Raw genomic sequence first — 21,576 nt, forward strand, 5'->3', positions numbered from 1 at the left:
ATAAGAGAAGAAATTGACATACTCTTCTGCAACCTTACATGGACGAGCACTTTCATTCTCCTGTGTTGGCACTGGATGACGTGACATAAAGTCAGCTGGATTATCAGCACCTTTTCTGTATTCCACTCTGAAATTATATGGCTGAAGTCTCAGTCCCCATCTTTCTATTCTGGCAGGTGGTTTTGGTCTTGGGTTATTCCAGATGATTTTGAGTGCCTTGTGATCGGTCACCAGTGTGAATGGATGTCCATAAACATACAAATAGAAATGTTCACAACTCCACACAATGGCGAGTGCTTCTTTCTCAGTCTGCGAGTATCTCGTTTCCACATCACTCAGTGCTCTGCTTGCATATGCAATAATGTGCTTCATCCCCTTTTCATCTTTTTGACAGAGAATGGCGCCCAGTCCTACTGGACTAACATCAACTATCAGTTCAGTCTGTCTGCTGGGATAGAAGTACATCGTCGTGTCGCTTGTGAGACTGACCTTGAGTGCCTGCAACGCAGTTTCTTGGTCTTGACCCCATGTCCAAGGGGTGTCCTTGTGTGTGAGCCTGCACAGTGGCTCAGAGATCGATGAGAAGTCTCTGATGAACCTTGAGCAGTAATTGGCCATGCCAAGGAGACTTCTGATGTCAGCAGGTGTTTTGGGGTTGGGAGCGTGTTGAACTGCTGCAACCTTTTTAGGATCTGCTGAAACACCACCTGCAGAGAAGATGAAACCAAAAAACTCAAATTTCGTTTTATTAAATTCACACTTCTCTCGATTCAGAGTAAGACCTGACTCTGATAGTTGCTTAAAGAGAGCTGTAAGATTGCTGTCATGATCAGCCTGGTACCTGCCAAAGACTATAATGTCATCACTGAGATTTTTGACTCCGTTCAGTCCTTGCAGCGTGTGATAAATAGCATTTTGGAACACTTCAGCTGCAGAAGAGACTCCAAAGCTCAGTCTTTTATAGCGCCGAAGTCCCAGATGAGTAGTGAACGTCGTAATGTAGCGGCTGTCAGGGTGTAATTCAAGTTGGTGGTATCCTGCCCTGAGATCAAGTTTTGAGAACACCGTAGATCCATTCAGCTCATGGATTACATCATCAATCGTGGGCGTGACGTGTCGTTCTTGTTCGATTGCAGTGTTTGCTTGTCTCATGTCCACACATATCCGTACGTCATCCGGATTCTTTGGTTTTGGCAGTGGGTGAAACCCACGGTGTTGGTCCCGTAACCTTTTCAATAATGTAATCAGCTTCTAATTTCTGAAGTTCGTCCTCCACTTTTTGACGTAAATGAAAAGGAACACGTCTGTGTCATTGACAGGTTGATTTTACATCTGTGTTTATGTGCAGTTTCACTTGTAAATCTTTGAGTTTTCTAATTCCCTGGAAAAGTTCTGGGTGTTGTTCTACTAGCTTGTCTGCAACAGAACGTTGAGACTGAGAAGAGACCGCAGTGACAATATGGAGGAGTCCCAAGGCTTTTGAGGTTTCAAAACTCAAAATATTGAAACCTCCTCCTTTAATGACAAAGAAGGAACACCTAACTGGTTTGTCTTGTTTTTCCAAAATCCAAAGCAGATTTTGTCTTTGGCTGGGCAGCCTTGCTCATGAAGATATCTGCCTCCACAGTTTCGACAGCGGTTATTCGGCTGCCATGAGGGTGTCCATTTGTTTATAGCCATGGTGTCACGTCCTGTTTTGTGCTGTACTTTATTAACTGCAGCTGTCTTGTCAGCTTCCATAGCTTGCAATTCAGACAACTCACATGCACGCCCATGATTTAATAGATCATCCAACGTTAAATCAGGTTCTCTGAGTGCTTTTCTACGCAGCTGTGATGATGTACAGCTTTGGATAATTTGTGTTTTGATTTCTGCAAACTCACAGTTTTTGGCTAGAAGCCTGGTGTGATAGTTGTCCAACGTTTCACCTGACTCCTGCACCGCTTTCCTGAACAGATAAATCTGATACTGTGTCATAAATCTGACACATTTACCGTGTCATGACCTATTGTGATAAGGCAGAGCAAGGGGTAGCCAGAGTCCTGACTGGCCTTTGGCCAAGACCTTGGCCGCTACCTGATCCCTGCAGCTGTGTTTGGACGGGTGGAAAAGTTACTCAGCAGCAGGGGGCGGGGATACTGGTCCCTGTATTTTAGGGGACCAGAGGACACCCCAGCACTTTTTCCCCTCTGCTGTTGTTCTCTGTGTTGTTCTGCTGTCTTTGCTTAAGGCTGTACACCCTGGGGTTTTGCTTTGCTTGCTTTCTGCTTTGTAATTTTCTTGCTGAATGTCTTGTGGAAAGACTTGACTTAAGCGGTCAAAGAAGTGCAGGAGACTGATGGTGTCCAGTGTAGCAAGTGATTTATTCACCATTTTGTGACCCAAACAATATTTACAAAGAAACAAATAAAAAAACTCAACTCTATAATTAACTCAGTTCAAATGAACATAACTGAACTTAAATCAACAGAAATTAAGGTCAAACTGCACACAGCTACACTGACCTGAACCTTTGTTCTCAAACACCTGGGTTCTTCTGCTTAAATAGTCCACTTAACCCACAGATGTTGAACTCCAGACCTCGAGGGCCAGTGTCCTGCAGGTTTTAGATCTCACCCTGGGTCAGCACACCTGAATCAAATGATTAGTTCATTACCAGGCCTCTGGAGAACTACAGGACATGTTGAGGAGGTCATTTAGCCATTTGAATCAGCTGTGATGGATCAAGGACACATCTAAAACCCTCAGGACACCGGCCCTCGAGGCCTGGAGTTCGACGCCCTTGAAAACAATTTCTCCTCTGGACTATTCCATTCAGTAGGTAGGTCAGATACAACTACTACTACTACTCTTTACTGGCAACATAATCTCTGTGGTGTAATCAATACATATTACAACAATAAATCTATTTCTTCATAAACCCTCTAAAATAAACTATTAAATTACAAGAGTTCTTCCCTTTCTGCACTCAGATGAACCCAGAAGCTATAAAGCAGGAAGTAAAACTGCATTTCCTCCTTTTGTTTCTGGAAGAGAGGTAGGTAAGCTAAGTTCTAAACCATACAAATTAACAGTTGAAATAAAGAACAAAGGTAACTTAAAACTAGTGATGGCCAAATGAAGCTTTCCGAAGCACTGAAGCTTGTATTGAAAAATGGTTCATTACTCGAAGCTTTTCAACACAGTCCTCTCCGGTGACATCTGGTGGCGAATATTTTGAAGAGCAGCTTGAATCTGCAAAATAAAACGGACTGCTCAATCATCACTGCTCACTCAAGAGTGGAGTTCTCTCCGATATTGGGCCACCGTTCCGTTGCTTTGAACATGTAATTGGTTTTGTTTACTCGATTGGGGGGCTGAAAAAATGTAATGCGTATTTGCGTAATACATTTTGATCAATAAACTTTCAATCCCTATTTAAACATGCACTATGGTGTGGCCTTTCTTTGCTCATAACTCGTTGATGTTGGTAAATACAATAAGTGAGCAATATATACATTATACATATGATAACGCACAGCACATTATGGAGTATGCCCCTGCTGTGGAGTCCTGCCTCCATCTACTTGTCATTTAATCACTGGACAGCTGGACAGGTTCATACAAAATATTAGATGAGGCCAATTGTCCTATACATATTTTTGACCTTGGAGTGGGATTGATTGTGAACTGGAAAGGGAAAATGCTTAGGAAGCTGAGTACGGCTGCATCGTTACTGATTTGTAGAATCATTTTGATTCGATACAGGATCCGATTCAATTTGATTGGAATCTGGAAAGTTTTGCCTCAGTCAGAAATATTACAATTCTGGTCATGTATCAGTTTAAATCCATAATTTCTTATCTATTAAAAGAAAGCTGACACATGTGAGACTTAATTAGAGATGTAAACAGAGAGTTATGAAACCTGCAGCTGCAGAAGCCAGCAACAAAAAAAGAGGCAAACACAGCGCAGACCCGACGACACACCAAAATCTGATTCTGACGCGTCGGGTCCGCGCTCTGTGTTCACGTTTGTATGCAGAATCCGTAAACCTGCTCCCAGTTACTGTTTTAGCTGTTTGGTGTTTGACGACATGTTGTGAGGTTTAACCTGATATGCTGGCGTTTCAGGCATAATAACGTTAATTTACAAATCGACACGGGATTTTAATGAATCAATATCACTTTATTCAATTTAGCATGGATTGTAATCAGAAAGGCGATAATCAAAACCCACCTCTAATCAAGAACTTGCAAAGTAAAAACATGATCTATGTCAGGTAGCCCTTTTGTTATTTACAGTTAAAAAGAGGATTAGTGTTACTGTGTGCTGGCTGAGTCTGTTTCTTTTCTTAGAAATCGTTTCTCCTGCCCTGGAGAAAATCCACTTGCATGGAACAGAAGAGGCTGTGGAGTGCAGGAACTACACTGCAAGCTGGTAGATATGCAGGTATTCCTGGGTCCTGCAGACTATCACCTAAAAACAATAAACAAAATGATTTTCTAAACTGTAGCAATGTAATGTACGTATAGTGTCAAATACATTTTTGTAGTCTTCATCAGCTTTAATTCACATGGAAGTGTTCCTAAAGTCATATGCTGTAATGATATTTCCATTATGAAAACATGATTTTGGACATTTCAAGTTTTTCACTTCGGCAGATAAAATGAATTGAGCAAAATCAACTCAAAATATTTCCACACGCCAGAACGTCCTCTTTTCCTCGCTGGCTCCATATCTGTCAGTGGAATGATCACCTCTTCGCTCTCTGTCACCATCAACACACTCCACGAATCCCGTGGATGATTCACTTCCTTATATCCGTTTGAATCAGGTACCGAAGCAGTTAGGTGCGTAATGAAGCTTCGGACGTCACTGGTCACGTGACTTTTGCCAAACGAAGCAAGCCTCGACACAAGCGGGCCATCACTGCTTAAAACACTTGTAGGAATTGATTTAAACCAAGATGTTATATTATGTAGTCTGTAAAAGTGCAAAACATAAACAAACCTGGGATAGTAGATGTTTGCCTATTGCAGATTACATGTGAAACATGGTTAAATCAAAACAAGAATGTTAACTAAGAATATGGACAAGTGGTGTTCTTATGGAGTTAAATCGGGGCCATAATGTTTGTGTAGTTAAAAGAAAAAATTGAAATGGAAAATATGTAAACTGAAAGCAAAAGTCACATTTTTAGAGTGAACTTTGAAAAAGAAAGAGTTGGATTTAAAATAAAATCAAACATTTTGAATATTTGTATTAACTGAAAACCCAATGGTTCTTTTATCTATAATTTCTCTGAATAATACAATGGCGTGTCCAGCGGGGTGGCCTGGGGGGGCACAGGCCACCCCCCCAACCAGACTGGCCACCCCAGGTGCCACCCTGAAGCTAAAACAATAAAATGTAATGAAATATCAAATGTACGATTATGGTTTCATAGTGAAGCTCAGACATCCGAGGGTAAGTGAATGCAGCACCGGCATGTTAGCAAAGGTAGGAGAGCCAAGCACAAAAGACGGCACCGCAGAAAACATTTTTTCGGTGAAAGATTAACAAGTTAACATAGCTGGACTAGCCATCGGACATTTGCACGGTGGGCTGATGACTTATTTTTTATTTTTATTTTTTGTAACTGCATGAACAATGAGAGGTGGTGGATTGACCAGATGCTGGCCGATGTGTAAAAATAACTCAGTTGTTTGGTGGTGGCTATGGCGGGGCTTCCACAGAGGCAACCCTGAGGTACCCCTGAGCAAGGTACCGTCCCTACACACTGCTCCCCGGGCGCCTGCTTAGTGGCTGCCCACTGCTTCACTGAGTGAATGGGTCAAATGCAGAGAAAAACAAGTAATTTCCCCATGGGGATCAATAAAGTATCTACAGAGGCAACAGGTGGATGAGGGAAGGTGAGGCAGGAGGAGAGCCCCGAGGCGGCCGCTGGTCCGAGTGTCAGGTGAACTGAACTTCAGGTAAGAAGTTATGACCTGCAGTCTATCTGGGTCAGATATAAACCAAGTTTAGGTGGAGTTTATTTTCGTTGTGCTGACTTTTTTACAGTCAGTTGCAATAACTCATACTGCGTGAGCTAGCATGACGAGTTTATACAGCTGTTCGGTTGCTATGATGTTACTGATAGTGAACTTTATTTTATTCATAAGGTTAGTTAGTAGAGTTGCCAACAGCTCCTTAAAAAATGGAATGGTCCCTCATTCAGAGAAAATATTACAGGTTTCGTATTGAGCTGAGAAGAGACGCAGTTTGTCCCGGACTTCAGCTAGGATGGAAAAAGACAGAAAGCTGGAGTTATTCTGTATTTACAGTTACCTCTTCTTTTATCTCCCCTCCCTCTCCTGTTGCTACTTCAATCATGAAACTGATCAATGATCAGCTGATCGTCTCTCTTGTTTGTTTATCGCCCACTTTGCACCAGAAACAGGAAACCAGCAGATGTCGCGCTAAACAACAGCAGCACGTTTAAGCTTGATCAGCTGTTGTTAGAATTTATTTAATACTAATTTCTAGTATCAGCTGATGTTTGCTGGAGCCACAGCTGTAAAGCTGCTGGTCATGATGTCGGTTTGGTTATCTGATGAGAGGGAAACATGAAGATGAAACCAGGAGATGTCCTTACTGAATCATCAGAGCTGTGATGGAGAAACAGGTTTACCTTTTAGGTGACAGGAATGAGTTGAAGGGAAGTTATGAACTGTTTCTGAGAGATAAATAACACCAGGATCCTTTTTTTATGTAGCTGACAGCTGGTAACTGTGCAGGGGCGGGTCTAGCAAAGTGTTGCCAGGGGGCCAGGTAGGGCATTAACAGGGAGAGGGGGCACAAAGAAATACTTTTCTTTTTTATTCTCATTTAAAATGTCTAGCTTTTATTAAATAATTATCTGAATCTTGCGAAGAAAGTTTTTATCTGACGTAAAATGTATAGAAATCATACATATACCAAAAAGACTGTACATCACTGTCACAACAGCATTTGTTTTCATTCAAAGGCTTTATGGCTTTAATACCTGGTGGGCCAATCTGTAGTGAAAATGCCCAATTTTTTGTCCCAGTCCAGCCCTGCAGCTTAATACTGGCAGTGTCACCATGCCAGCTGACTGCATTTCATCATCAGCCAGTGTTGTTCTCAATATTACCAAAGTAAGGCAGCATATAAACTATTTACTTGCTTTCAGGTTTTATTCAAATGTTAGTCTTTTCATTTGTTTCCCCACTTTTTTCCTGTTTCAAAATCAAACACCAGTTTGTGAGAAGATTATCTTCTTCTTTTTTTTAACAGGCATTGGTTTTGCATTGGCATTGGCTAATTTGCCAATTGTATGTTAAAAATGTTCATATTTTAATATTCAAAAATGTTTTTGCCCAAAACATATGTGCACTACATGTCAGTAAAAATACTATGCAAATATTGATGTCCTTGAATGCTGAATAAACACTGACTGATTGTATCTCTTGTACTTTATCAACGCAGTATCTAAAAACTTTGCACCGTAGTGGTTAAAATCTCATTCTAATAAGAGTTAAAAGCGCATTATTAGATTTACAGGGTTATTGAATTATGGTTAACGGTTGGTAGAATTGTTTTATCTGCCACCCTTCTCCAAATCTGTGCCCCTACCTGGCCCCCCCAACAAAACTTTTCTAGACATGCCGCTGTGAGTAAACTTTATTTAAAAATTTTCAGTAATCTTTTTTTCATTATTATTATTTTTAAAAAAAAATGTATTCAGTCTCAGATTACATTTTTTCAGATTCAGATCTTTTAAATTAATGTACAAAAAAAAATTCTTCAGGTTCGGATTTTTCTCTCAGCTTCAATTTTTTTTTTTTTCACTTTCAGATCTCTATTTTTCAGTTACAGACTTTTGGCCCTGTTTTGGCCTGGTGGGCGTGGCTACACAGAGAGGGGCGGGGAATCATGAGTGACAGCAGACCGCTGCAGGCTCAAGATGGTCCATTTTTCATGTTGCCTTCAGGAAACCTGGGAATGAACATAATTTATCAAACACCTCCTGCACTGTATTATTTGATAATGTTTAGAAAACATGTCATGCATAACTGCTAAAACTCAGTTACTAAAGCGCTTTCAAGCAGTAATGTGTACAAATTATGCCGTAACTGATCAATTATGAGACGTTTTCCCAGCCACTACATGAGAAGTGGTCATTTCCCATGCTCTCAAAGTAGCGCGCATTGTATCGGGTGGGGGCTCTGTTAACTTGTCCCTCAGTGAACGATGGCGTCGTCTTCCAACAACACTGCTGGCGCGAACAATCAGGTGAGTGTTTAAGTTTGGAACAATTACACTGCAGTCTGTGAATACTACGAATTTAAGAAGTGACTATTGTTACGGTTAATCTTTCGGCTATTCTGTTTTTTTTTTTAATTTTATAACGTTTTTTGCTGAAATGCTAGCTCAACAGAAACGCCTTTTATTTTTCATAAAAGTGTTTCATTTAAAAATCTTGTTTTTCCTCAACATTTTGCCGTGATGTTTTAAGGAGCCGAAAAATAAATAAACGGCAGACAGAAATGACACAGGGTGATTAGTCGTTTCAATGTGAACGAAAAACTCAGAATGACTGAAAACAATAGTGTGGACGTGGAGCGTTTTCAGACGAAAACACTTTTCAAATTTATCCGGAAGATGTAGATGTAGCCTCAGTCTGTTTTGGCTTAGCTATCGCCCAGAGGAGCCTGCGGGCATGTTGTTGTGGGCGAATCCCATCCGGGTCTCTCCTCAGCTTTTTGTTTTTTTCAGGAGCTCTGAGCTGGTTCAGAAGATGTGATCCAGAAGTTAATCCAGTCTGAGTCACATGTTCATGACTTTGTAGTTTATCAGACAATAAAAACCTTCAGCTTTGTGGGGTTTTTTCTTAGCCCAACTCCACCTTAAATACTGAGAGACACCATCAATGCTTCACAGGCTGAGGAACAGTAAATAAAATATTCAATTCAATTTTGTTTATACAGCGTCAAATCACAACAACAGTCCACACACTCAGCTTACCAGTGACTGTGGTTAACCATGTTACTGATGGGACTCTCTCTGGACTCACACCAGTAAACTCCACTGTGCCATGTGTGGGTGTAGCTGATATTACAGGAAGAACCAGCTGGTTTTCCCCACCCATCTCCACATTGGGTGATGTTTGGTTTGCTTGCGTTTCTCTTCAGAGTCCATCCAGCAGAGCTGTCGTCCTCCTCACAGCTCAGAGACACGAAGTTTCCTTGAAGGAACTGAGAGCTGCTGGGACTCACAGTCAGACGAGCTGTGAGGGTTACAATGAAAAACTGATGATCTGACTTTTTTTTGTCAAAACTGGGAAGGTAGGAGGTAACAAAGTACAAATACTTTGTTTGTCATGGCTACTGGATGGACTCAAGTGCAGATAGAGTTCTTTGCACACAAACGAAGACAGTTTATTTACAATATGGAACACCTCAGTGCTATATATGTACAGTGAGTTGGGAGGGGCTGCAGGGAGAAGTGATAATCCACACAGACAATCCACTTCAGCTCAGTCACCGCCACAGCTCCTCCACGCACACTCACTCCTCTTCAGCCGCACTCGCTCCAAAACTCCACTCATGTCGCCACACACAGGAGAGGTCCCTTATAACAGATTTGGAATTCAAAAATTAGGTTTTTATTAAGAGTTTATTTTGTTTTTTGTGAAATTCCTTTTTTGTCCAGGCTGACAGAACAGACGCACGCGCAGACTCGGGATTGAAGCAGAAAGAGACTTCATTTACACAAAATAAAGATGTATGTATGTTATGTATGTAAATGTAAATGTATGTTATGTATGTAATTTAAATATTTATGGCCCCACGGTGGTACGGTCCACTCCACACTTCCTGTATACAGACGTGCTGCTGTCTGAGGTTGCTCTCCTGCTCGTTCACTGTGAAGTGAAGCTGTGATCAGTGTGTTACTTTATTACAAAACACTAAAATGTTACTTTGTTTCTCTGAGGGTTTCTGTCACATGTGAGTGTGTTCTCACAGCAGATCATTGAGTCGGCCTCAGATCTTCTTGAATCTGTAAAAACTGGAATCACAGGCTGTAGAATCACAGAGCAGCTGACTGGTGTCCTCTAAATGTTTCACCTACAACATTCTGTTAAAGAGGAAAAACTCTGATCTGTGCTGACATCACTTCCTGGTCCAGACTGAAGGAGAGGATGAGGAGTTCACTCTAACACTTAAACACTGAGATGGTGTCACATGTTCGTATGGTGCACACAGCAGTGGGACAGCACTTTGTAACATGTGATGTGACTTTGATAAAGATGAAACATTCTTATTATTATTGTGACTTTGAGACATTGATGTCACATGTTTTACTCTCTCCACACTCAAAGACCTTCAGAGTGTCTGAGTGTCAGCTTCATCCATCAGGCTGTCAGGAAGCTTAACTCCCTCCCGATTCTGCCCCCTCTCCCCTCTTCTCCTCCACAGTCTCACTGAACTCTGTCACACACACACACACACACACACACACACACACACACACACACACACACACACTCTGACTCACTCACTGGCCTGCACCAGTTACCAGTCACTTTGTGGAGCATTGGACTGCCATTACCTCATAAGACTTTGTTGTTACACTATCTCTTACCGCATACTACTAAATCTCCATTTGCACTATTTGCCTATTTGCACTACTATGCCTCCTTACTTGAATGTTGTATAATGCATAGCTTTTTTTTTTTTGTTATACGTAAAATTGTATTGTATTTATTTAAATTTTTACTTTTTAATTATTTTATTTGCATTTTTTAATCACTAGGGTTTGAGAGTAACGAAATTTCTATTCTCTGTATGTCCTGTACATGTGGCAGAATTGACAAATAAAGTTGACTTGACTTGATTTAAACATCTTTAGGCTCTGACCTCAGAGGAGGGACCAGAAGGAAACTGTCAGATCATCAGTGTGATCATTATTGTCTAAACTTCATTAAGCAAACCTGAATAAACATGTGTGTGTTCATAAAAGCCTTAAAATGTGTTCCACACAGACCTCAGAGCCATGTGTGAACAATCTTCAATGTCTGCGAGTTTGTGGTTTGGAATTTCCTTCTCGCTACTTTCAGCCACATTTACAAAAACAGTCCTCCTGTTCTGACTGTTAAGAATCAGAGAGAAAGTGTTGAACTCCTGCTGACAGACTTTATCTGACACGATATAAAGGAGATGGAGAAAAAAAAATCTAAATTAAGTCATGAACCCCAAAGAAACATAGAAACTTAAAGAACTTAGGAGCAACTAAAGGCATAAAATACCAGGAATGTGCATCAGGAATAAGAAAATAAAGACCCATAAACACTAAGAAATAACAGAAAGCAAAATATGAATAAAGAATTAAAAAACAAAAAATAATCCAATCTACAAAGGCAGGAGTTTCCTGGAACACTTAGTGTAAGTATCAGTTCTGAGGAAGGGAAATGCTGCTGGAATGTTTTATTTATATGATGTTTATCTGCGGATGGCTGGAACCTTAATTAAGGTCTTTAGGCAAATTTAGGGGATTTTCTTTTTCTAGCTGTTGTGGTGACTGATAGACAGATGTGATGATTTGGAAGTTTTTGTTTTGCAGACAGTTTGACCACAGAGTACTGTGCAAAAGACTTGAACCACCCCTAACTTCTTTGTCTCCTTAGAATGGAAACAAAGACTTTTTTCACATATGAAATCTTAAGAAACAGGAGCAGCTTTCTGAAGCTTCTCTTTGGACACTGGCTGCTTTTTCACTCATTTTCAGTCTTTGTAGCTCACAGACTATTTTGTTTATGTAGGACTAATAATGACTCTTTCAAGCAAAAAATCATTTCTGACTCAAAGGATGAAGCATCTTCAGACACTCTGATGCTAGCACCCTGTCACAAAAACACATTCTCCATTCTTTGGTTGAACCTATAAAAAATGTCAAAGATAACAAAACTTGAAAGACAGAATAGATTTTTACTGAAATGATTCCTAAACAGCTTTCAGCTGAAAACAAAAACAATCAAGACGTCTATTAAGTTGCTTAAAGGCATTTCAGAAACAGTTTTGTCTGTAAAAGAGAGTATTCAACAGGTATATATGTAACTCTTTATTAACACTTACATAATGATAATATAATTGTCTTTAAAAAATATTTTTTTATTAAAAATATTTATATATATAAAAAAATCTTTTTTAAAGTGTTTATAAAGGCACAGTGGACACATGAACCAAGCAAAAAAAAACAAAAACAAACCCAGTGTTTAACCCTTGGATGCACAACCTACCAGTACCTACACTCTTCCACGAGTGGGGTAAAAAATGACCGCAAATAGAAACAATGCATTTTGCTATAAACTCGGTTGTTATTCTTCAAAATCTTTAAAACGAAGAGTTGTAATATTTTCATATTTGAGGTATTCCTCATAAAACATGATTGTGACATGAGGCCCGTTTCATTTTTATTTATTTTTTCATTAATTTTAAGAAATTGCAGTTTTGTATCACTTGTATCACTTTTGTATGCTTGCTCAGTATATACTGCAGAAGGTGGGTTTTCCTTCTGAAAGGCACAAGTTGTTCATCCGCTGTAACACAATCACTGAGGATGAATTTCTGCCTGTAGTTGACCAGGAACAGGCCCCATATGTAGCAGAAAGCTGCCATGTGGTTTGTTTTCAGTCGGTAGGCTCTGGTCCTCTTGTCATCAAAGTGCAAGAAACGGTCAATATCTTTAAATCTTTGAATTGACATAGTGGCCTTTAACAATGCGTTATGCAGAGGACTCCCCAAAAACACACCGACTGGTACATCCCAGTTCTTCTCAGTTCCTGCAAGAATGGTCAATCAAATGAAGGCCAGGAGCTTATGTTTGATTATATTTTTCCACTCTTTTCCCCTGGCTGTGGCTACTCTTTGTGCCTCCATGTTTGTGCATGTCAGCACCTCTTCTGTTTTATTAGAATTATATTCTATCATTTGTATTGCCCTACAAATGATCCAGGACGGATGGGCTCTTCATCCCATCCATCCTGGATCATTTGTAGGGCAAGGTCCACAGGGATCCTAGCTGGCCTCATAGCAGCCATGTTACTTTAAATGTAAAAAAATATATATATCATAAAGGACAATGTTTGAAATGCACAGGAAACTATAAACAGGGCTGCACATAAATGGTCTGCAGGTGCACAATAAAAATAAAAGACGCGTACCAGATAAGAAGTTGGAACGCTCGTTTGCGTACATTAGACGTTCTGGAGGAGGACAGACATTTGTTCAGAACTCTTAAAGATGTCGAAGAAGCAAGCTCTGTAAGCAATTACTTTGGTGTTCCTCCACTGCAAAAAAGAGGCGCGTATTCTCTGAATTTCCGGGAATACTTTTATTTTGACAGTGAATGTGCACCTGCAGTCCACTTATGTGCAGCCCTGACTATAAATCATGTACGTTACTGTGGAAAAATTAATTCTTGATCTATCAGAAGTGTAAGTGGGTCAGTCAGAGTTGCTAAGAATGAAAGTTTCATAGAAGACTCAATAGGAACTGCATGGGGTCATTTCTGACCCCACTTGTGGAAGAGTGGGGCAGTGATACAAAACCTGTATTTTTTTTAAATTAATGAAAAAATAAATAAAAATAGAAATGGCCTCATGTTACAAACATATTTTATGAGGAATACCTGGAATATGAATATATTACAACTTTGCATTTTAAAGATTTTGAAGAAAAACAACCCGTGGGGTAATCTAAGGGTTAAAGAAGGCAACAGGGTGAAAACGCCAAAGTTGAGTAGCAACGTCTTCCAAAATTTTGGAGGTAAAGTTCGGTTTTTAAGGCAGAAACCCTCTTACTTTGGTACAAAATCAAAATCAGGAGTGGAGCACTTCATTAATATAGGTGGGGGCCTCACTCCAAAAGGCCACAGTAACAAGAACAACAACTTTAAACACGGTCACAGCAGAAGCTTTAATGGTGAACATGATGATACTCAGAGACGTTTGACCTCTATAGCAGTCTGCTGGATGTTCAGGAGAGTTCATCTATGTCCTCACATCATCTAACTCACAGTTTAGTTGTGGAGATTGAAGATGAAGCTCAACATCATCACTTTCTTTCTCTCTTTGATCGTCTGTCTTCTTTATCGATAACAATGACTCATTCAAACAGCAGCAGGAATGATAATAGCTTCTTTGTTTTTTAGTTGTTTTTTATGTATATACAACAAGCAATAAGAAGCACAAGAATAATAACCAAAACAACTAACAGAACTATCCAGGCAGGATGTCCTCCTGATGGACCTGCAGGTGAGAAACAGGTATCAGCTGTCAGGTAAGTGATGAGTGAAGAACAGAACAGAATCCATTTCCTCTTTTAGTTAAATAGATCAGGTTATTAAAAATACGTTCTATTATTTATAAAGTAAGAAAATGTTCATATAGGTGGATTTTTGTGTGCTTTTTCATTCAAGAACAGGAAACATGTGACCTGACCAAAATAGCAGCCAACATCTTGTTATTGAAAATGGCTGACACAAAAAATAGAAAAACAATCATAAAACTAGAAAATACAATTTAACATGCCTGTGAGAGGTTATTCAGGGTCAGATGTCATGTTGGTGCTTTGTTTGTATTGTTGTGCATCCCAAATGAAAAGCTTGATTTTATTATTATTCTACAGTCTCTGTATACTGAATTTGGATCCACACTCTCACCCCTTCATGCCGTATAACATCAAAAAAGTTACAAAAATGATTTGTGCACAACAACAAAAATGGGACCTCTCTCTCTCATGTGGACATTTTTCTGACACACTTTGAAGCTGATGGACGTTTTGTGTCTGCACTCAGTACGTTTTCACCAGCTATGGCACCGGCAGGATTCACTTTCACAGACTCACAACCACCAGCTTCACCCCTCCCCCTCCAGCTGTTACATATTTTGTATTAAGATTTAAATCTAGTTGGTATTGGTATGGCGAGTAACCTTCTGTGAACGTCATAAATCACACAGCAATAGTACATCAAGTGTAGTTGTAAAAAGCGTAATGATATATTAAGTAATCTAAAGTATTCAGAACACGCTACTCTGAGTAACGTTACGGAATACATTACAAAATACATTTTGGAGCATGTATTCTGTAATCTGTAGTGAAATACATTTTAAAAGTAACCTTCCAAACACTGGTCATACAACAAACAAACCTCAACAACAACCAGGAAGCAGCTTCACCTCTGATCACACACACACTCAGCTCTACTCACTCACATGAAGTACCAACACGAAGGTAGGTGATGCTGATGGACTTCCACGAGTCTGTTTCTTCCATTAAGACACGACACTCGTATGTTCCAGTGTCATTATTCGTCACATCCTTCAGAATCAAAGACAGGTCTCCATCCTTCATCTGTCTGTCCTGCAGATCCACCCGGTTCTTAAAAGATGGATGCTGGTACTCTGGATCAAACTGACCATCGTGGTACACAAGAACATATTTATCTCCCAGGTCAGCTCTGCTCCAGTGTACAGATGTGATGTTGTTGTTTGGAGCTCGACATGTCAGAGTGACGCTCTTCTGTACAGACTCAGCTGGGATGATTTTCCTGTCTGAAAGAGAAACAACACAGAGCAGAGAGGTTAAAGGTCAAAGTACAATTATGATCAGAATGACTGACTTTAAATATTTTTGTTTATTTCCTTTGACATTTGAGTATTTAGTCATGTTGGATTTAATGAACCTCTGAACATCCAGCATCTATTTAAATGTTTTCAAGTGATTGAACATGTTCTGTTGTCTCTTTCTCTTTAATATCTCTCACACTCCTGTCACACTGGTGTGTGTGACTGCAGCAGCATCTGCACATGTGCAGCTTTCGGCTGCTCCTCCTACACTCAGCTTCAGTCCAACCTGATGTGACTCTAACTCTATTCCAGCCATGTGATTGGTTCAGATGCTATTTTCATTGTTATTGAACTTTCATGTTACCTGTCAAAACAAGGAGGTAATAAATTTGGTTACTTTGTCTTTGTCTATAGTTCATACTGTGAGATTAATGTGGGCCGGAAACCATGCACCACTTTCTGTATGTTCAGCATCTTGCTAGCACTACAGAAAATAAGGAATCATGAAGGCAGTGAGGTTATTTTAAGTAGCAGGTAATTCAAAATGAAAAGTTTCTATCAGCTCAACAAACATCAGCAAACACTGTTTGTGTGCAGTTTGTCTCACAGTGTGTTGCTAGCTAAAGGCCCAGCTGCTGTATTTCATAGGGAGTAAAAAGAAAGAGAGCTAACTTCTCTCAGCAATAGAGAAAGATAAGAAAGAAAGGAGAGGAAAGGAAAAATAGAGCTTAGATTTAAAGATAATGACTCCTTAGTGGAATCTGATAAACTGCAAATATAAACAATGCATGTAAGGTCCCAAAAGATTGATTCTGTTCATCTGGATGTAAATTTTTCAGTAGGAGAAACATTTCATCACTCAACCAAGTGACTGCAGGTTTCCCCAACCTTATAAAGAGAACATTTACACAATAACTGAATCTAGCCCACTGAATGAACAATAGGCTGTGAGGTCAATTCCTTGATCATTAATTAAGGACATTGCCAAGACAAAAACCACTGATAAATGACCATGAGTATCATTCACAGAGAGTTGGGGGATGGCTACAATCACAGTATTGTAAGATGGTGAAAGATGTACCCTTAGTCCCCCTCCTCGATTCAGAGATGGTCTTTCCCTTTTCACATAAATGGCCTCCTTGACTTCCTGCTCAAACCAGCGTTCCTCCCTGTCCAGGATGTGTACATCCTCATCATTGAAAGAGTGTCCACTGGCCTGTAGGTGTAAATAGACTGCAGAGTCCTGGCCTGATGAGGTAGCTCTTGTGTGTTGTGGCATCTGCTTTGCCAGAGGTTGCTTGGTTTCCCCGATGTATAAATCCGGGCAATCATCCTGGCACTTAACAGCATACGTACACTATGTTACTCTGTTTGTGTCAGAAGACAAATTTTTTATGTAGCGTGATTTGGGGTTTAAAAGCCACAGAGACCCGTTGTTTGGAAAAAAATGCGTGTCAACTGTTCTGATACTCTTGACACGTTTGGGATCACTACAGGTTTTCGCTACAGGTTTTAGTCAGCAGTTGTCCTTCTCTCCTGGAGCTTTCTTTAGGTGCCTTCCCAGTTTTGACAAATGTTGAGCTTGGATAACAACATTTACTCTGCGCTTACAGTAGATTTATGGTACACATGAGCTTTTAGATGTCCTCCATTACTCACAGTCTTAGAAGGCTAACCTGCCACTATTCTCATATCCTCCCAGCTGAATTTGATGTGTCGGCCCACCAAGTTAATGTGATCCGTAAATTGTTTTCAAGTAAAGTCAAGTCATCTTTACTTATATAGCACATTTAAAGGACATCAAGTGTCGTTGAAAGTGCTGAACAGAGACATAATAGTGGTTGTTATGTCCCTACGATGAAGATCTAGGGGTGTGTGTGGGGACTGGTAACAAATGGGTCCAGAACAGAATGAAAGGAGAACAGCCAGAGGTGTTTAGTAAATAAAATCGTTTTAATAATCGTTTTTATTATAGAGAACCTTGCATACTTCCTACAACTAAGAAGCACATGCTCAACCGTCTCCATAGCATTGCACCACCACACAACCCATAAAGACTACCATTTAAAAAGCAGTGGCCTGTTCGTATTCTACTGATAATAACCAGAAGTTCTTACTTTCTGTCCAAACTATACTTTTCCTTTGACAGTGGTATCTGTACATCTATATCGACTTGCTTCCTTCCTGACTCTTGGTGGCGCTGTCACTTGGTGTTCACTCGCTCTGTGGTAGAGTATCACTTCCTTTTTCTGCTCAAACACAGTGGTGTTTCTGAGTAGCTTATCTGCTTAGCAGATACTTTTACTTTTCTTTTTTTAATTTTATTTATTTATTTATTTATTTTATTTTTTTACTTTTATTTTTTCATAGTATAATCTTCACGTGCTTCATCCGAAGCACACTTTCTGTGTACTCACTAACTAATTTATAGCCAAAGTATTCACCCACTGTCTCTGTACTGTCTCGCTAGCTTAGCTTAGCTTAGCTCGTAGCCGACTCGTTAGCACCATGGCTACTTCACCTGTCCCTCCTGCACTTTCCTGCTCATTGTGTCAGATGTTTAGCTACTCCTCGGCCTCCTTTAGTAGTAATGGTATCCGTAACAAATGTAGCATATTTGCAGCTCTGGAGGTCAGGATTACTGAATTGGAGACTCGGCTTCGGACCCTTCATTCATCCGTAGCTAGCCAGGCCCCTGTAGCTGGTGCAGCCAAAGATAGCATAGGCCCCGCTAGCTTTTCCCCGGCAGACCCCAAGCAGCTGGGGAAACAGGGCGGCTGGGTGATGGTGAGGAGGAAGCATAGTCCTAAACAGAAGCCCCAGGTACACCACCAACCTGTTCATGTGTCTAACTGTTTTTCCCCACTCGGCGACACACCCGCCGGCGGTCAAACTCTGGTAATTGGTGATTCTGTTCTCAGACATGTGAAACTAGAGACAATGGCAATCATAGTCAATTGTCTTCCAGGGGCCAGAGCAGCCAACATTGAGGGAAATTTAAAACTGCTGGCTAAGGGTAAACGTAAATTCAGTAAAATCATAATTCACGTTGGCAGTAATGACACCCGGTTACGCCAATCGGAGGTCACTAAAATCAATATTGAATCGGTGTGCAACTTTGCTAAAACAATGTCGGACTCTGTAGTTTTCTCTGGTCCCCTCCCCAATCAGACCAGGAGTGACATGTTTAGCCGCATGTTCTCCTTAAATTGCTGGCTGTCTGAGTGGTGTCCCAGAAACGATGTGGGCTTCATAGATAATTGGCAAACCTTCTGGAGGAAACCTGGTCTTGTTAGGAGAGATGGCATCCATCCCACTTTGGATGGAACAGCTCTCATTTCTAGAAATATGGACAAATTTATTAAAGCCCCCAAAATATGACTATCCAGAGTGGGGACCAGGAAGCAGAGTTGCAGTCTTACATGCCTCTCTGCAGCTTCTCTCCTTCTGCTATCCCCCAAAAAAACCCATCTCCATTGAGATTGTGTCAGCTCCCTAACAGACAAAAAACAAACTAAAAACCAGCAATAAACAACTTAAACATAAACAATTACAAAGAAATGTAATGGGGAAGGCTTTAGGACCCAGGGGACCCAATGGAGGGTATAAAAGAGGAAGTAGCAGCAGGTGCTCTTTATTTCCACTGACGAGCGGCTGTGAACAATGTTTGTGTGAGTAGGTGAAGAGCCTGAGAAGTTTTAATTGTCTGCTACACAAACAGTTGTTTTAAACCTCTACATCAGAGGTTCGAGGTACAGGCTGTCTTTCTTTTAGTGCTTTTTTAAATGTCAAATATATTAAGTTAACATACCTCCAGCAGACAGCTGTGTTTGCTGCACACCTGGCTTGTCTTGGCTAATCTTTTAAAATCACTACTAAAAACATAAAATACAATAAACATCAAATACATTTCAACAAATTTTAAAAAAATTGTCTGGGTTGGGTTTTGAAATGGGACGGTCTAGCCTTCGTCGCGCTGCTCAGGTTGCCTAGCACTCATGATACGTTTCATACAACACTGTTTGACAGAAATGAAGGAGAAAAAAATGTTTTTTGGTCATTAATTTTTGTTATGACATCACTTTGATTAGTTGAGTATCTGAGGCTGAGACCACGGGACTGTAAAACATGGTATTTGGGCTTCTTTTCTGTACTGAACAGTCATGTCAAGATTAGTTAGTAAATAACAATTAGCTAATGTTGTTCATGAGAATAAAATCATCTCACTCTGGTAATGTAAATGTAATATGGCCAACATTATAGTTATTGTCAGATTATTATGATATATTACAGCAGTGAGCTTGAACTCTGTGTCAAAGATTCAAGTTGCAGTCATTTATATTTCCTATCACATTGAATCTTCACTGAAAGACAAGTATCTTTGACAGTGTATATATAGATGTATTATATATAAGAGACAAATATTGTTCTTTCAGTATGTTGGCATAACATTACATTTGGCTCAAAGATTAGATATACGTGTAAAAACAAAATGTACGAGCTGTGATAACTGTTTCTGATAAAATGAAGAGTAGACTGATATATTGAATATTCCTTTATTGGGTGAGAAAATCACACCATGTCATAACTGCTTTAAGTCATACAGAATAGATATCAGAGCCTTAATCAGGCGGACTTCTGCTAAATGGGTCAAACTGGGCAGAAAGTATACAAACACATAACATCCTTATAGAATATGATGTAACACTGTAGATCAACTTACCTCAGAATATATAAAGCATATAAACAATTACAGCAATATGATGCAACAAACACAGCGGTGCTACTGATCCAAAATACTCAAAGCTTCATAGAACTGAAACAAACATTTATTTTTAGCTCCGTTCTGCTGCTGATACATACTTTAGGTTTCTGAATATTAAACTTGTTGCTGCCTTTCACACCCTAGGCCATGTGACCTCAGGAAATCACATGATAGGGTGGGGCCAGGTTTCACAATGAGTTCACCCGAAACCCTGGCTGATTGTGACCCACACCCGTTTTCACACCTTGGCTCATGTGATTAGGTAGAGTTTCATTAGGGGGTACTTTTGTCCCTCTCAGGGGGACACTCCCACAGGGCTTAAATGTGGGAATCTCCACCATTTGACCTTAGAACTGAAGAAGCTTCTCGGATGAGAGGTGAAACGTCTTCAAGCAAGTTAAAGAAGTCCAGACGCTTTTCTTTGCAAGCTCCTTAGACTACGATGACCTGGATGACTGAGAACCTTCACAGACCTACTCTGTATGTTCGTATGGGTCTAACCCTTTAAGTCCTTTGATTTTTTCCTCGTACTTTATTTTGCCTTTTCATTAACTCTGTCTTTGTACGGACGTGCCGAGTTCTCCATCGTTTTGTACATAACTGTTTTTTGGGCAAATAAAATGCAAGTAGGGATTCAAAACGCAGAATTAATGATTAGCAGTGCTGGAAATGCTAGTGCTTCATGCAGTGTTTTGATTTTGTTGCCACTTGTACCCACAATGCAATGCACGAAAGTCACGTGGTCTGTCAATCTCTATATGGTGGACTGTTAAAGAAGAAGCCATATACAGGGGTGAGGGGAGGTGACCCTTTTGTGATCACCAGGAAGCCACACACACACATACACACAAACACACACATACACACACACGTGCTCGCACATGCATGCACACACACATACACTGTTTTTAACTTTTATGACACCATAGGGGTTTTTCAATGGGAGGTTGTGTCATTTCAATAAAAGGACTGCAAGCAGGGGCTGAAGTTGGAGTTTGCAATGGGTGATCGTGGCTCACGAGTTGGCAGTTCATCTATAATCAGAAGGTTGCCGGTTTAAGCCCCGGCTTGGACAGTCTCGGTCGTTGTTTCCTTGGGCAAGACACTTCACCCGTTACCTACTGGTGGTGGTCACAGGGCCTGGTGGCGCCAGTGTCCGACAGCCTCGCCTCTGTCAGTGTGCCCCAGGGCAGCT

The 21,576-nt window shown here is 40.3% G+C and overlaps 1 protein-coding gene across 1 annotated transcript in view; it reads right to left on the reverse strand.

Annotated features, from left to right (window-relative positions):
• The window catches only part of LOC146712974 (butyrophilin-like protein 2), a 285,791-nt gene that overhangs the window by 13,688 nt on the left and 250,527 nt on the right, over positions 1–21,576 (reverse strand). The window contains exons 4-5 of the mRNA XM_085437249.1: positions 15,276–15,604; positions 7,010–7,022 (exon numbers count right to left, since the gene is read on the reverse strand). Of these exons, the coding sequence (XP_085293375.1) occupies positions 7,010–7,022; positions 15,276–15,604 (342 nt within the window). The remainder of the gene's footprint in view (positions 1–7,009; positions 7,023–15,275; positions 15,605–21,576) is intronic.

Source organism: Copadichromis virginalis, linkage group LG3 (assembly GCF_057382275.1).
Source record: "Copadichromis virginalis isolate Kocher_CV1m ecotype Utaka linkage group LG3, C_Virginalis_male_GT1.1, whole genome shotgun sequence".
In the NCBI taxonomy this organism is placed as follows: domain Eukaryota; kingdom Metazoa; phylum Chordata; class Actinopteri; order Cichliformes; family Cichlidae; genus Copadichromis; species Copadichromis virginalis.